Below are 18560 nucleotides of genomic sequence, written 5' to 3' on the forward strand. Positions count from 1 at the left end.
AGAAAAAGAAAGAAGCTCAGTGTATCAGGAAATGTCCCTCAGCAGTCTAAACCTATAGCAGCATAACTAAGGGATGCTAACCATCCCTAGCTATAGGACTTATCAAAAAGATAAGTCTTCAGCCTAGTCTTAAAGGTGGGGAGGGTGTCTGCTTCCCTAACACTAACTGGGAGCTTATTCCATAAGAGAGGGGCCTGATAACCAAAGGCTTTGCCTCCTGCTCGGCTCTTTCAGACTCTAGGAACCACAAGTAAGCCTGCAGTCTGCGAACGAAGTACTCTGCTTGGTATATAAGGAACTATGAGGTCTTTGATATATAGTGGGGCCTGGTTGTGGAGGGCTTTATATGTAAGGAGAAGGATTTTAAATTCTATTCTAGATTCAACAGGCAGCCAATGAAGAGAGGCTAAAACTGGAGAAATATGATCTCTCATGCTGGTTCTGGTCAGGACTCTGGCTGCAGAATTCTGGATCAGCTGAAGGGTTTTCAGGGCATATTTAGGACAGCCCAGTAATAGAGAGTTACAGTAATCTAGTCTCGAAGTAACAAAAGCGTGAACCAGTTTTTCTGCATCACTCTGAGACAGAATGTCCCTAATTTTGGCTATATTACGTAAATGAAAGAAGGCTGTTTTAGTAACCTGCTTAATATGTGGACCAAATGACAGGTCAGGGTCAAATATTACTCCAGTATGGTACGGTATGATGCAGTATGGTACGGTATGGTGCAGTATGGTACGGTATGGTGCAGTATGATACTGTATGGTACAGTATCATACTGTATGGTACGGTATGATGCAGTATGGTACAGTATGGTACAGTATGATGCAGTATGGTACGATATGATGCAGTATGGTACAGTATGATGCAGTATGGTACGGTATGGTACTGTATGATGCAGTATGGTACAGTATGATGCAGTATGATACGGTATGATGCAGTATGATACTGTATGGTACAGTATGGTACGGTATGATGCAGTATGGTACGGTATGGTACCCTATGATGCAGTATGGTACAGTATCATACTGTATGGTACGGTATGATGCAGTATGGTACGGTATGATGCAGTATGGTACAGTATGGTACGGTATGATGCAGTATGGTACGGTATGATGCAGTATGGTACGGTATGATGCAGTATGATGCAGTATGGTACGGTATGATGCAGTATGGTACAGTATGATGCAGTATGGTACGATATGATGCAGTATGATACGGTATGGTACAGTATGATATTGTATGGTACAGTATGGTACAGTATGATGCAGTATGGTACGGTATGATGCAGTATGGTATGGTATGATGCAGTATGGTACGGTATGGTATAGTATGGTACGGTATGATACGGTATGATGCAGTATGGTACGGTATGATGCAGTATGGTACGGTATGATGCAGTATGGTACATATGATACTGTATGGTACATATGATACTGTATGGTACATATGATACTGTATGGTACAGGATGGTACAGTATGATACGGTATGATGCAGTATGGTACATATGATACTGTATGGTACATATGATACTGTATGGTACATATGATACTGTATGGTACAGTATGGTACGGTATGATGCAGTATGATACTGTATGATACTGTATGGTATGGTATGATGCAGTATGGTACGGTATGATACTGTATGGTATAGTATGATGCAGTATGGTACGGTATGTTGCAGTATGGTACGGTATGTTGCAGTATGGTACGGTATGTTGCAGTATGGTACGGTATGTTACTGTATTGTACAGTATGGTACGGTATGGTACAGTATGATACTGTATGGTACGTTATGCTGCAGTATGGTGCAATATGGTACAGTATAGTACGGTCTGATGCAGTATGGTACAGTATGGTACAGTATGATGCAGTGTGGTACGGTATGATACTGTATGGTATGGAATGATGCAGTATGGTACGGTATGATACTGTATGATACGGTATGATGCAGTATGGTACGGTATGATGCAGTATGGTACGGTATGGTACAGTATTGTGCAGTATGATGCAGTATGGTACGGTATGATGCAGTATGGTACGTTATGATGCAGTATGATACGGTATGGTACAGTATGATGCAGTATGGTACGGTATGATGCTATATGGTACAGTATGGTACGGTATGATGCAGTATGGTACGGTATGGTACGGTATGATGAGGATGGTACGGTATGATGCAGTATGGTACAGTGTGGTACGGTATGACTCAGTATGGTACAGTATGATGCAGTATGGTACAGTATAGTACAGTATGATGCAGTATGGTACAGTATGATGCAGTATGGTAAGGTATGGTACAGTATTGTACAGTATGATGCACTATGGTATGGTATGATGCAGTATGGTACAGTATTGTACAGTATGATGCACTATGGTACGGTATGATGCAGTATGGTACAGTATGGAACGGTATGATGCAGTATTGTACAGTATGATGCACTATGGTACGGTATGATGCAGTTCGGTACGGTATGATGCAGTATGGTACGGTATGATACATTTTGATACTGTATGGTATGGTACGATGTAGTATGGTACGGTAGGATGCAGTATGGTACGGTATGTTGCATTATGGTACGTAATGATGCAGTATGGTACGGTATGATGCAGTATGGTACAGTATGGTACTGTATGATGCAGTATGGTACAGTATGGTACGGTATGATGCAGTATGGTACAGTATGATGCAGTATGGTACAGTATGGTATGGTATGATGCAGTATGGTACGGTGTGATTCAGTATGGTACGGTATGATGCAGTATTGTACAGTATGGTACGGTATGGTACCCTATGATGCAGTATGGTACAGTATGGTACGGTATGACTCAGTATGGTACAGTATGATGCAGTATGGTACAGTATAGTACAGTATGATGCAGTATTGTACGGTATGATGCAGTATTGTACAGTATGATGCACTATGGTACGGTATGATGCAGTATTGTACAGTATGGTACGGTATGACTCAGTATAGTACAGTATGATGCAGTATGGTACGGTATGATGCAGTATGGTACGGTATGATGCAGTATCGTACAGTATGATGCAGTATGGTACAGTATGATGCAGTATGATACTGTATGGTACATATGATACTGTATGGTACATATGATACTGTATGGTACAGTATGGTACGGTATGATGCAGTATGATACTGTATGATACTGTATGGTACAGTATGGTACGGTATGATGCAGTATGATACGGTATGATACTGTATGGTATAGTATGATGCAGTATGGTACGGTATGTTGCAGTATGGTACGGTATTATGCAGTATGGTACGGTATGTTACTGTATTGTACAGTATGGTACGGTATGGTACAGTATGATACTGTATGGTACGTCATGCTGCAGTATGGTGCAATATGGTACAGTATAGTACGGTCTGATGCAATATGGTACAGTACGGTACAGTATGATGCAGTGTGGTACGGTGTGATACTGTATGGTATGGAATGATGCAGTATGGTACGGTATGATACTGTATGATACGGTATGATGCAGTATGGTACGGTATGATGCAGTATTGTACGGTATGGTACAGTATTGTGCAGTATGATGCAGTATGGTACGGTATGATGCAGTATGGTACGGTATGATGCAGTATGGTACGTTATGATGCAGTATGGTACGGTATGATGCTGTATGGTACAGTATGGTACGGTATGATGCAGTATGGTACGATATGATACTGTATGGTATGGTATGGTACGGTATGATGAGGATGGTACGGTATGATGCAGTATGGTCCAGTGTGGTACGGTATGACTCAGTATGGTACAGTATGATGCAGTATGGTAAGGTATGATGCAGTATGGTACAGTATGATGCACTATGGTACGGAATGATGCAGTATGGTACAGTATTGTACAGTATGATGCACTATGGTACGGTATGATGCAGTATGGTACAGTATTGTACAGTATGATGCACTATGGTACGGTATGATGCAGTATGGTACAGTATGGAACGGTATGATGCAGTATTGTACAGTATGATGCACTATGGTACGGTATGATGCAGTATGGTACGGTATGATGCAGTATGGTACAGTATGATGCAGTATGGTACGGAATGATGCAGTATGGTACGGTATGATGCAGTATTGTACAGTATTATACACCATGGTACGGTATGATGCAGTATGATACTGTATGGTATGATGCAGTATGGTACGGTAGGATGCAGTATGGTATGGTATGATGCAGTATGATACTGTATGGTATGATGCACTATGGTACGGTAGGATGCAGTATGGTACAGTATGATGCAGTATGGTACGGTATGATGCAGTATTGTACAGTATGGTACGGTATGATGCAGTATTGTACAGTATGATGCAGTATGGTACGGTATGATGCAGTATGGTACGGTATGATGCAGTATGGTACGGTAGGATGCAGTATGGTATGGTATGTTGCAGTATGGTACGTTATGATGCAGTATGGTACGGTATGATGCAGTATGGTACGGTATGATGCAGTATGGTACGGTATGATGCAGTATGGTACGGTATGATGCAGTATGGTACGGTATGATGCAGTATGGTACGGTATGGTATGGTATGATGCAGTATGGTACGGTAGGATGCAGTATGGTACGGTATGTTGCAGAATGGTACGTTATGATGCAGTATGGTACGGTATGATGCAGTATGGTACAGTATGATGCAGTATGGTACAGTATGGTACGGTATGATGCAGTATGGTACGGTGTGATTCAGTATGGTACGGTATGATGCAGTATTGTACAGTATGGTACGGTATGATGCAGTATTGTACGGTATGATGCAGTATGGTACGGTATGATGCAGTATGGTACAGTATGATGCAGTATGGTATGGTATGATGCAGTATGGTACGGTGTGATTCAGTATGGTACGGTATGATGCAGTATTGTACAGTATGGTACGGTATGATGCAGTATTGTACAGTATGATGCACTATGGTACGGTATGATGCAGTATGGTACGGTATGATGCAGTATGGTACGGTATGATGCAGTATGATACTGTATGGTATGGTATGATGCAGTATGGTACGGTAGGATGCAGTATGGTACGGTATGATGCAGTATGGTACAGTATGGTACTGTATGATGCAGTATGGTACAGTATGGTACGGTATGATGCAGTATGGTACAGTATGGTACTGTATGATGCAGTATGGTACAGTATGGTACGGTATGATGCAGTATGGTACAGTATGATGCAGTATGGTACGGTATGATGCAGTATGGTACGGTATGATGCAGTATGGTACGGTATGATGCAGTATGGTACGGTATGATGCAGTATGGTACGGTATGATGCAGTATGGTATGGTATGATGCAGTATGGTACGGTAGGATGCAGTATGGTACGGTATGTTGCAGAATGGTACGTTATGATGCAGTATGGTACGGTATGATGCAGTATGGTACAGTATGATGCAGTATGGTACAGTATGGTACGGTATGATGCAGTATGGTACGGTGTGATTCAGTATGGTACGGTATGATGCAGTATTGTACAGTATGGTACGGTATGATGCAGTATTGTACGGTATGATGCAGTATGGTACGGTATGATGCAGTATGGTACGGTATGATGCAGTATGGTACAGTATGATGCAGTATGGTATGGTATGATGCAGTATGGTACGGTGTGATTCAGTATGGTACGGTATGATGCAGTATTGTACAGTATGGTACGGTATGATGCAGTATTGTACAGTATGATGCACTATGGTACGGTATGATGCAGTATGGTACGGTATGATGCAGTATGGTACGGTATGATGCAGTATGGCACGGTATGATGCAGTATTGTACGGTATGATGCAGTATGGTACGGTATGATGCAGTATGGTACGGTATGATGCAGTATGGTACAGTATGATGCAGTATGGTATGGTATGATGCAGTATGGTACGGTGTGATTCAGTATGGTACGGTATGATGCAGTATTGTACAGTATGGTACGGTATGATGCAGTATTGTACAGTATGATGCAGTATGGTACGGTATGATGCAGTATGGTACGGTATGATGCAGTATGGTACGGTATGATGCAGTATGGCACGGTATGATGCAGTTTGATACTGTATGGTATGGTATGATGCAGTATGGTACGGTAGGATGCAGTATGGTACGGTATGTTGCAGTATGGTACGTTATGATGCAGTATGGTACGGTATGATGCAGTATGGTACAGTATGGTACTGTATGATGCAGTATGGTACAGTATGGTACGGTATGATGCAGTATGGTACAGTATGGTACTGTATGATGCAGTATGGTACAGTATGGTACGGTATGATGCAGTATGGTACAGTATGATGCAGTATGGTACAGTATGGTATGGTATGATGCAGTATGGTACGGTGTGATTCAGTATGGTACGGTATGATGCAGTATTGTACAGTATGGTACGGTATGGTACCCTATGATGCAGTATGGTACAGTATGGTACGGTATGACTCAGTATGGTACAGTATGATGCAGTATAGTACAGTATGATGCAATATGGTACGGTATGATGCAGTATTGTACAGTATGATGCACTATGGTACGGTATAATGCAGTATGGTACAGTATGGTACGGTATGATGCAGTATTGTACAGTATGGTACGGTATGACTCAGTATGGTACAGTATGATGCAGTATGGTACAGTATAGTACAGTATGATGCAGTATGGTACGGTATGATGCAGTATGGTACAGTATGATGCAGTATGGTACAGTATGATGCAGTATGGTACAGTATGATGCAGTACGGTACAGTATGGTACGGTATGATGCAGTATTGTACAGTATGATGCACCATGGTACGGTATGATGCAGTATGGTACGGTATGATGCAGTATGATACGCTATGATGCAGTATGGTACGGTATGATGCAGTATGATACGGTATGATACAGTATGGTACTGTATGGTATGATGCAGTATGGTACGGTAGGATGCAGTATGGTATGATATGTTGCAGTATGGTACGTTATGATGCAGTATGGTACGGTATGATGCAGTATGGTACGGTATGATGCAGTATGGTACTGTATGGTATGGTATGATGCAGTATGATGCAGTATGGTACGGTATGATTCAGTATGGTACGGTATGATGCACTATCGTACAGTATGGTACGGTATGGTACCCTATGATGCAGTATGGTACAATATGATGCAGTATGGTATGGTATGGTACTGTATGGTACGGTATGATGCAGTTTGATACTGTATGGTACGGTATGATGCAGTGTGGTACGGTATGATGCAGCATGGTACCGTATGATGCAGTATCGTACGGTATGATGCAGTTTGGTACGTTATGATGCAGTGTGGTACGGTATGGTACAGTATGGTACAGTATGATGCAGCAGGGTACAGTATGATGCAGCAGGGTACAGTATGATGCAGTATGGTATGGTATGATGCAGTATGGTACGGTATGATGCAGTATGGTACGGTATGATGCAGTATGGTACAGTATGGTACGGTATGATGCCGTATGGTACAGTACGATGCAGTATGGCCCAGTATGATGCAGTATGGTACAGTATGATGCGGTATGGTACGGTATGATGCAGTATGGTACAATAAGATGCAGTATGGTACAGTATCATACTTTATGGTACGGTATGATGCAGTATGGTACGGTATGGTACACTATGATGCAGTATGGTACAGTATGGTACAATATGTTGCATTATGATTCAGTATGGTACGGTATGATACTGTATGGTACGGTATGATGCAGTATGGTACAATATGTTGCAGTATGATTCAGTATGGTACGGTATGATACTGTATGGTACGGTATGATGCAGTATGGTATGGTATGTTGCAGTATAGTACGGTATGATGCACTATGGTACGGTATGATGCAGCATGGTACAGTATGGTACAGTATGATGCACTATGGTACGGTATGGTACAGTATGGTACAGTATGATGTAGTATTGTACAGTATGATGCAGTATTGTACGGTATGATGCAGTATGGTACGGTATGATGCGGTATGGTACGGTATGATGCAGTATGGTACGGTATGATGCAGTATGGTACGGTATGATGCAGTATGGTACGGTATGATGCAGTATGGTGCAGTATGGTACGGTATGATGCAGTATGGTACGGTATGATGCAGTATGGTACGGTATGATGCAGTATGGTACGGTATGATGCACTATGGTACGGTATGATGCAGTATGGTGTAGTATGGTACGGTATGATGCGGTATGGTACGGTATGATGCAGTATGGTACGGTATGGTACGGTATGATGCAGTATGGTACGGTATGATGCACTATGGTACGGTATGATGCAGTATGGTACAGTATGGTACGGTATGATGCAGTATGGTACGGTATGATGCAGTATGGTACAGTATTGTACAGTATGATGCACTATGGTACGGTATGATGCAGTATGGTACGGTATGATGCACTATGGTACGGTATGATGCAGTATGGTACGATATGATGCAGTATGGTACGGTATGGTACGGTATGATGCAGTATGGTACGGTATGAGTCACTATGGTACGGTATGATGCTGTATGGTGCAGTATGGTACGGTATGATGCAGTATGGTACGGTATGATGCAGTATGGTACGGTATGATGCACTATGGTACGGTATGATGCAGTATGGTACAGTAATGTACGATGTGATGCAGTATGGTACGGTATGATGCAGTATGGTACGGTATGATGCAGTATGGTACGGTATGATGCAGTATGGTACGGTATGGTATGGTATGATGCAGTATGATGCAGTATGGTACGGTATGATTCAGTATGGTACGGTATGATGCACTATCGTACAGTATGGTACGGTATGGTACCCTATGATGCAGTATGGTACAATATGATGCAGTATGGTATGGTATGGTACTGTATGGTACGGTATGATGCAGTTTGATACTGTATGGTACGGTATGATGCAGTGTGGTACGGTATGATGCAGCATGGTACCGTATGATGCAGTATCGTACGGTATGATGCAGTTTGGTACGTTATGATGCAGTGTGGTACGGTATGGTACAGTATGGTACAGTATGATGCAGCAGGGTACAGTATGATGCAGTATGGTATGGTATGATGCAGTATGGTACGGTATGATGCAGTATGGTACGGTATGATGCTGTGTGTTACAGTATGATGCAGTATGGTACACTATGGTACAATAAGATGCAGTATGGTACAGTATCATACTTTATGGTACGGTATGATGCAGTATGGTACGGTATGGTACACTATGATGCAGTATGGTACAGTATGGTACAATATGTTGCATTATGATTCAGTATGGTACGGTATGATACTGTATGGTACGGTATGATGCAGTATGGTACAATATGTTGCAGTATGATTCAGTATGGTACGGTATGATACTGTATGGTACGGTATGATGCAGTATGGTATGGTATGTTGCAGTATAGTACGGTATGATGCACTATGGTACGGTATGATGCAGCATGGTACAGTATGGTACAGTATGATGCACTATGGTACGGTATGGTACAGTATGGTACAGTATGATGTAGTATTGTACAGTATGATGCAGTATTGTACGGTATGATGCAGTATGGTACGGTATGATGCGGTATGGTACGGTATGATGCAGTATGGTACGGTATGGTACGGTATGATGCACTATGGTACGGTATGATGCACTATGGTGCAGTATGGTACGGTATGATGCGGTATGGTACGGTATGATGCAGTATGGTACGGTATGATGCAGTATGGTACGGTATGATGCACTATGGTACGGTATGATGCAGTATGGTGCAGTATGGTACGGTATGATGCGGTATGGTACGGTATGATGTAGTATGGTACGGTATGGTACGGTATGATGCAGTATGGTACAGTATGATGCACTATGGTACGGTATGATGCAGTATGGTACAGTATGGTACGGTATGATGCAGTATGGTACGGTATGATGCAGTATGGTACGGTATGATGCAGTATGGTACAGTATTGTACAGTATGATGCACTATGGTACGGTATGATGCAGTATGGTATGGTATGATGCACTATGGTACGGTATGATGCAGTATGGTACGATATGATGCAGTATGGTACGGTATGGTACGGTATGATGCAGTATGGTACGGTATGATGCACTATGGTACGGTATGATGCTGTATGGTGCAGTATGGTACGGTATGATGCAGTATGGTACGGTATGATGCAGTATGGTACGGTATGATGCACTATGGTACGGTATGATGCAGTATGGTACAGTAATGTACGATGTGATGCAGTATGGTACGGTATGATGCAGTATGGTACGGTATGATGCAGTATGGTACGGTATGATGCACTATGGTACGGTATGATGCAGTATGGTACAGTAATGTACGATGTGATGCAGTATGGTACGGTATGATGCAGTATGGTACGGTATGATGCAGTATGGTACGGTATGATGCACTATGGTACGGTATGATGCAGTATGGTACGGTATGGTGCAGTATGGTACGGTATGATGCAGTATGGTGCAGTATGGTACAGTATGATGCACTATGGTACGGTATGGTACAGTATGATGCAGTATTGTACGGTATGATGCAGTATGGTACGGTATGATGCAGTATGGTACGGTATGATGCGGTATGGTACGGTATGATGCAGTATGGTACGGTATGGTACGGTATGATGCAGTATGGTACGGTATGATGCACTATGGTACGGTATGATGCAGTATGGTGCAGTATGGTACGGTATGATGCAGTATGGTACGGTATGATGCAGTATGGTACGGTATGATGCAGTATTGTACAGTATGATGCACTATGGTACGGTATGATGCAGTATGGTACGGTATGATGCACTATGGTACGGTATGATGCAGTATGGTACAGTATGATGCACTATGGTACGGTATGATGCAGTATGGTACGATATGATGCAGTATGGTACGGTATGGTACGGTATGGTACGGTATGATGCAGTATGGTACGGTATGATGCACTATGGTACGGTATGATGCTGTATGGTGCAGTATGGTACGGTATGATGCAGTATGGTACGGTATGATGCAGTATGGTACGGTATGATGCACTATGGTACGGTATGATGCAGTATGGTACGGTATGATGCAGTATGGTACGGTATGATGCAGTATGGTACGGTATGATGCAGTATGGTACGGTATGATGCAGTATGATGCAGTATGGTACGGTATGATGCAGTATGGTACGGTATGATGCACTATGGTACGGTATGATGCAGTATGGTACGGTATGGTGCAGTATGGTACGGTATGATGCAGTATGGTGCAGTATGGTACAGTATGATGCACTATGGTACGGTATGGTACAGTATGATGCAGTATTGTACGGTATGATGCAGTATGGTACGGTATGATGCAGTATGGTACGGTATGATGCGGTATGGTACGGTATGATGCAGTATGGTACGGTATGGTACGGTATGATGCAGTATGGTACGGTATGATGCACTATGGTACGGTATGATGCAGTATGGTGCAGTATGGTACGGTATGATGCAGTATGGTACGGTATGATGCAGTATGGTACGGTATGATGCAGTATTGTACAGTATGATGCACTATGGTACGGTATGATGCAGTATGGTACGGTATGATGCACTATGGTACGGTATGATGCAGTATGGTACAGTATGATGCACTATGGTACGGTATGATGCAGTATGGTACGATATGATGCAGTATGGTACGGTATGGTACGGTATGATGCAGTATGGTACGGTATGATGCACTATGGTACGGTATGATGCTGTATGGTGCAGTATGGTACGGTATGATGCAGTATGGTACGGTATGATGCAGTATGGTACGGTATGATGCACTATGGTACGGTATGATGCAGTATGGTACGGTATGATGCAGTATGGTACGGTATGATGCAGTATGGTACGGTATGATGCAGTATGATGCAGTATGGTACGGTATGATGCAGTATGGTACGGTATGATGCACTATGGTACGGTATGATGCTGTATGGTGCAGTATGGTACGGTATGATGCAGTATGGTACGGTATGATGCACTATGGTACGGTATGATGCAGTATGGTACGGTATGATGCAGTATGGTACGTTATGATGCAGTATGATGCAGTATGGTACGGTATGATGCAGTATGGTACGGTATGATGCACTATGGTACGGTATGGTGCAGTATGGTACGGTATGATGCAGTATGGTACGGTATGATGCACTATGGTACGGTATGATGCAGTATGGTACGGTATGATGCAGTATGGTACGTTATGATGCAGTATGATGCAGTATGGTACGGTATGATGCAGTATGGTACGGTATGATGCACTATGGTACGGTATGGTGCAGTATGGTACGGTATGATGCAGTATGGTACGGTATGATGCACTATGGTACGGTATGATGCAGTATGGTACGGTATGATGCAGTATGGTACGGTATGATGCAGTATGGTACGGTATGATGCAGTATGGTACGGTATGATGCAGTATGGTACGGTATGATGCAGTATGGTACGGTATGATGCAGTATGATGCAGTATGGTACGGTATGATGCAGTATGGTACGGTATGATGCAGTATGGTGCAGTATGGTACGGTATGATGCAGTATGGTGCAGTAATGTACGATATGATGCACTATGGTACGGTATGATGCAGTATGGTGCAGTATGGTACGGTGTGATGCAGTATGGTACAGTAATGTACGATATGATGCAGTATGGTACGGTATGATGCAGTATGGTACAGTAATGTACGATATGATGCACTATGGTACGGTATGATGCAGTATGGTGCAGTATGGTACGGTATGATGCAGTATGGTACAGTAATGTACGATATGATGCAGTATGGTACGGTATGATGCAGTATGGTACAGTAATGTACGATATGATGCAGTATGGTACAGTAATGTACGATATGATGCAGTATGGTACGGTATGATGCAGTATCGTACAGGATTTACCACTATGTGGTATACCTTCTTCAGAATCATGTGAGATTTGCTTTGTGTGTCTCCATTCTTTACACAAACACAGGTGAAAGTTAAACATTTCCATATTTACAACAAACTCAAGACTGTATGGGACAAGCAGAAAATTGCTTCAACGTTTTCTTCTCTCTGCTGAACGTTAGAAGTTCATGTTCGGTTTGGTTCATCAACATGTTTGTAATAACACCGACGTTCCCATCTTCAGTTTTATCCGACAATTCCTTTAACATGATGAGGGAACACCAACTTAATGTAAACATGTATGAAGCCAGTGTAGTTTCCATGGTCAATACAGGCCGTGTGTGTGTCTGTGAGTGAGTGTGTGTGTGTGTGTGTGTGTGTGTGTGTGTGTGTGTGTGTGTGTGTGTGTGTGTTGGACAGTTAAGCTCTCCAATTGTGCTAACTCAGTGAACTAGTTTAATAAAGCCGGAGGCACGAACACTGCTCCACATACAGCAGCGTGTTCCACTGTTCCAGCCTTCAGAGGTCTGCAGTTTGTAGTCCAGAGATCTCAGTTCCTCGTCCTGCAGGGTTCTCCTTTACCTGCCGCCGGGTTCTCCTTTACCTGCCGCCGGGTTCTCCTTTACCTGCCGCCGGGTTCTCCTTTACCTGCCGCCGGGTTCTCCTTTACATTCCGCAGGGTTCTCCTTTAACTGCCGCGGGGTTCTCCTCTACCTGCCGCCAGGTTCTCCTTTACATTCCGCAGGGTTCTCCTCTACCTGCCGCCAGGTTCTCCTTTACATTCCGCAGGGTTCTCCTTTAACTCCCGCCGGGTTCTCCTTTACCTGCCGCCGGGTTCTCCTTTACCTTCCGCCGGGTTCACCTTTACCTGCCGCAGGGTTCTCCTTTACCTGCCGCCGGGTTCTCCTTTACATTCCGCAGGGTTCTCCTTTAACTGCCGCGGGGTTCTCCTTTACCTGCCGCCGGGTTCTCCTTTACATTCCGCAGGGTTCTCCTTTAACTGCCGCGGGGTTCTCCTTTACCTGCCGCCGGGTTCTCCTTTACCTTCCGCAGGGTTCTCCTTTACCTGCCGCCGGGTTCTCCTTTACCTTCCGCCGGGTTCTCCTTTACCTGCCGCCGGGTTCTCCTTTACCTGCCGCCGGGTTCTCCTTTACCTGCCGCGGGATTCTCCTTTACCTGCCGCCGGGTTCTCCTTTACCTGCCGCCGGGTTCTCCTTTACCTGGTTCTCCTTTACCTGCCGCGGGGTTCTCCTTTACCTGCCGCAGGATTCACCTTAACCTGGTTCTCCTTTACCTGCCGCCGGATTCTCCTTTACCTGCCGCAGGATTCACCTTAACCTGGTTCTCCTTTACCTGCCGCGGGGTTCTCCTTTACCTGCCGCAGGATTCACCTTAACCTGGTTCTCCTTTACCTGCCGCCGGATTCTCCTTTACCTGCCGCCGGGTTCTCCTTTACCTGGTTCTCCTTTACCTGCCGCAGGATTCACCTTAACCTGGTTCTCCTTTACCTGGTTCTCCTTTACCTGCCGCCGGGTTCTCCTTTACCTGCCGCAGGATTTTCCTTTACCTGGTTCTCCTTTACCTGCCGCAGGATTCTCCTTTACCTGGTTCTGCTTTACCTGCTGCCGGGTTCTCCTTTACCTACCGCCGGGTTCTCCTTTACCTGCCGCCGGGTTCTCCTTTACCTGCCGCCGGGTTCTCCTTTACCTGCCGCCGGGTTCTCCTTTACCTGCTGCCGGGTTCTCCTTTACCTGCCGCAGGATTCTCCTCTACCTGGTTCTCCTTTACCTACCGCCGGGTTCTCCTTTACCTGCCGCCGGGTTCTCCTTTACCTGCCGCCGGGTTCTCCTTTACCTGCCGCCGAGTTCTCCTTTACCTGCCGCCGGGTTCTCCTTTACCTGCCGCAGGATTCTCCTTTACCTGGTTCTCCTTTACCTGCCACCGGGTTCTCCTTTACCTGCCGCCGGGTTCTCCGTTACCTGCCGCCGGGTTCTCCGTTACCTGCCGCCGGGTTCTCCTTTACCTGCCGCCGGGTTCACCTTAACCTGGTTCTCCTTTACCTGCCACCGGGTTCTCCTTTACCTGGTTCTCCTTTACCTGCCGCCGGGTTCTCCTTTACCTGCCGCTGGGTTCTCCTTTACCTGCCGCAGGATTCTCCTTTACCTGGTTCTCCTTTACCTGCCGCCGGGTTCTCCTTTACCTGCCGCAGGATTCTCCTTTACCTGCCGCGGGATTCTCTTTTAACTGCCGCAGGGTTCTCCTTTACCTGCCGCGGGATTCTCTTTTAACTGCCGCAGGGTTCTCCTTTACCTGCCGCCGGGTTCTCCGTTACCTGCCGCCGGGTTCTCCTTTACCTACCGCCGGGTTCTCCTTTACCTGCCGCCGGGTTCTCCTTTACCTGCCGCAGGATTCTCCTTTACCTGCCGCGGGATTCTCTTTTAACTGCCGCAGGATTCTCCTTTACCTGCCGCGGGATTCTCTTTTAACTGCCGCAGGGTTCTCCTTTACCTGCCGCCGGGTTCTCCGTTACCTGCCGCCGGGTTCTCCTTTACCTACCGCCGGGTTCTCCTTTACCTGCCGCCGGGTTCTCCTTTACCTGCCGCCGGGTTCTCCGTTACCTGCCGCCGGGTTCTCCGTTACCTGCCGCCGGGTTCTCCTTTACCTGCCGCCGGGTTCTCCTTTACCTGCCGCCGGGTTCTCCGTTACCTGCCGCAGGGTTCTCCGTTACCTGCCGCCGGGTTCTCCGTTACCTGCCGCAGCACACCTGGTTCTGCTTAGTCAGCCATTATGGAGAACTCGACAAGAAGTAGCTGGCTCCATTTTATTAGCATGCAGCTTGTCCGTCGGTCCGTCCGCAGCTTGTCCGTGTGTCTTTGCATTGACACGTAGCGTATGTTATCACATGTAAACTGATTTCCTCGTTTCTCTGACAGAAACAGAAAACACTGATTGAAAAGATTTGAGTGGTTTCCAAACTGATTTAATCTTTGCTGTGTTGAGCTGAGGGTATTTGCTCCGTCCTGAAGCTTCAGGACATACTGCTGAAGAAGACATGATCTGATGAGCTGCTGCAGAGTCGTGATGTTCTTTTAGTACCGAGGAGCGGCTTAATTACCGACAGCCATGCTGCAGCTCAGCTCGCCGCCACTTTCAGTTTGCAGTGAAGACAAAGAGCATCTTGGTAAATTTAGCATTTTCTGTTCTTATTCAGTTCTTTGCTCAGGTTTAAAACTCCAGCAGATCCACGCGAGCAGCATCTGTCCCCTGAACCAGATCAGTGCCCAGAATAGAACCAAAACTTTCCAGCTTCTTCAAAGTTGTGGTCGTGGCGCCTCAGCAGACATGTTAGTCTGGAGCGGGGTCTTTAACCGTTCCAGCAGGGCTGAGGTGATGAACACATCTTTTACCACCTGGTTCGTGTCCATCCACAACCGTCCTAGTTTCCTGTTCAGGTCCTGGAATCTTCAGCAGGTCCTCAAGCTGCTGCTGGTCAGCCTGAGGATCCATCATCCAGGTCCTGGAGGGTTAGGGTTGGTTTCAGTGTGTTTTCTGGACCATCAGAGTCAGTCTGGCATGGCATGGCCCAGAGCGCATCTCAGCAGTCGTTTGTAGAAACTGCAGGTATTTAAATTGTTTGTAGGATCCAGAATATCTGGATTTATCAACAACAATGAGAGCAGGTTAGTAATCAGCTGATGCTTCGCTCATATTCCACATGTTCCCCATCAGAAACATTTAACCGCGTGTAGAAAGGACGCGCCGCTCCGGACGTCATCCCTGGTTCCTCCTCAGAGTGGAAACTTTTAGAACACAGCAGATATTCTATAACAATCATCTGAAATATGAATCTGTATTAAAAAGTTGGACTAACACAGCAGAAATCAGTAACGAGGAGAATCCAAAGATCTCCCGTCACCATGCAGACTTGAAGTCTGGGACGCCGCGGAGCTTTGGACCGACAGAAATGTTGATGCCAGACATTTTCTTTCCAGAATGTTGGTGCCGTCCACTTCTTCTGCAACTACGATGAGAGCCGAGGGAACTACCTGGTGGACGTGGACGGCAACCGCATGCTGGACGTCTACACGCAGATCTCCTCCATCCCCATTGGTCAGTACCTGAATGTCCTGCAGCTTTTCTGATGACCTGCATGTTAACCTTTCTTCAGACGGAAGCTGCAGAGGAAATGCTTTATCTGTAGAATAACCCTGGTTTCTCTGCTCCAACTCACCTGGATTTGGAGTTGAATGGATAAGCTGCTCTTCAGCTCCTCGGTTGGCATGGCGATGCATCAGATGTTGATCAGAACGCAGAGCGTTAAGTTGATGCTGTTTCTTGTTTTGGTTCAGAAAAATGAAAATCTGCTGAGAAAGTTCTTTCTTTTGGCTTTGACAACCTTCAGGCTTTTCATAAGCTGCAGTCGGCTTCCGGAGCCTCAGCCTGATTGGAAGACGTATTCACACGCTTGGCTCCAGCTCCCGGCCTCAGGGCCGCGGGGACATGGGGGACATGGGGGTTTGTTCCAAACCCTCACTTGGAGGGTTCATGTCCTGGTTTTCCATGTTTCCTGCATTAAAGGTTTTATCACCTCATCATCAAAGCTGGAAATGAAAGCCATGTAGAACCGGATGAATCCAGTTTCCTCAGACTGGGGGGGCCTGCAGTGTCTGCGAGCCCCTAACGTCCTACCGAGCGCTGATCCAGACAGCTTGCGGTACTGGCATCGGTTCGCTGGACAACTGAAAGTTTGTCCTGTCTGTAAACATGTAGTTAAACCAACGACGTGTTTTCCATCACGCCGCTGTGGCGGCGGGGGACTGAACCAATCAGAAGGCTTTTCAGAAACATCTCTAGCATACCGGCAGTGGTGACGGTTGAGGATTCCCACCTTGTTACTGGGTCTCCTACTGGTTTTACTGGTGGGATGAAGATCTGTTTTACATCCTGACCAGACATCACATTCCCTCCCAGCTACGTGCATGATGCGTTCATGCATGAGCATGTCGTCCAGCAGGAGCACCCAGACCCTCGTGTCCTTCCGGCTTCCTGGATGACCAAGATGTTTCAGAACCACAAACATGACATGTTTTTCCTGGAACTGAGTTCCAGAGACGAGAGGAAAAGATTCATGAGTATAACTGATGTCATGATGCCGATGAGAGACTGGACAGCTCTGTAGCGTTGGGCAGGATGTGGCGATCCAGCGACACGTGCAGAAAGCTGAAAGCGGTCCTCTGCCGCCCCCTGCTGGCTGCAGGCACACTGACAGACTTTTATATAACCTGCTACATCAGTTTACATAAGACTCCATTTTCACAACGACCTGCAGCTGAACACGCTTTATATGTGTCTCCAAACACACACGTGTGCTCAGAGTAAAGCTGATCCACAGACTGAATGTAGACGATGAGGTGTCGCAGAGACACGAGTCATGTGGAAACATCAGCGCCGCTCCTCGGTGAGCAGCTTCAGCAGCGTGATGCATGAAATGAGGACGCATTTCATCTGAAAGCAACACGTCTGACCTGAAGCAACACGCCTGACCTGAAGCAACACGTCTGACCTGAAGCAACACGCCTGACCTGAAGCAACACGCCTGACCTGAAGCAACACGTCTGA

The 18560-nt window shown here is 45.6% G+C and overlaps 1 protein-coding gene across 2 annotated transcripts in view; it reads left to right on the forward strand.

The window, feature by feature from the left end:
• Positions 1 to 18560, forward strand: part of abat (4-aminobutyrate aminotransferase) — a 48613-nt gene that overhangs the window by 13517 nt on the left and 16536 nt on the right. For both annotated transcript variants that reach the window (XM_079252693.1, XM_079252694.1), the window contains exon 5: positions 16934 to 17051. In XM_079252693.1, coding sequence (XP_079108819.1) covers positions 16934 to 17051 — 118 coding nt within the window. The remainder of the gene's footprint in view (positions 1 to 16933; positions 17052 to 18560) is intronic.

Source organism: Telmatherina bonti (genome assembly GCF_933228915.1).
Source record: "Telmatherina bonti genome assembly, chromosome: 14".
In the NCBI taxonomy this organism is placed as follows: domain Eukaryota; kingdom Metazoa; phylum Chordata; class Actinopteri; order Atheriniformes; family Telmatherinidae; genus Telmatherina; species Telmatherina bonti.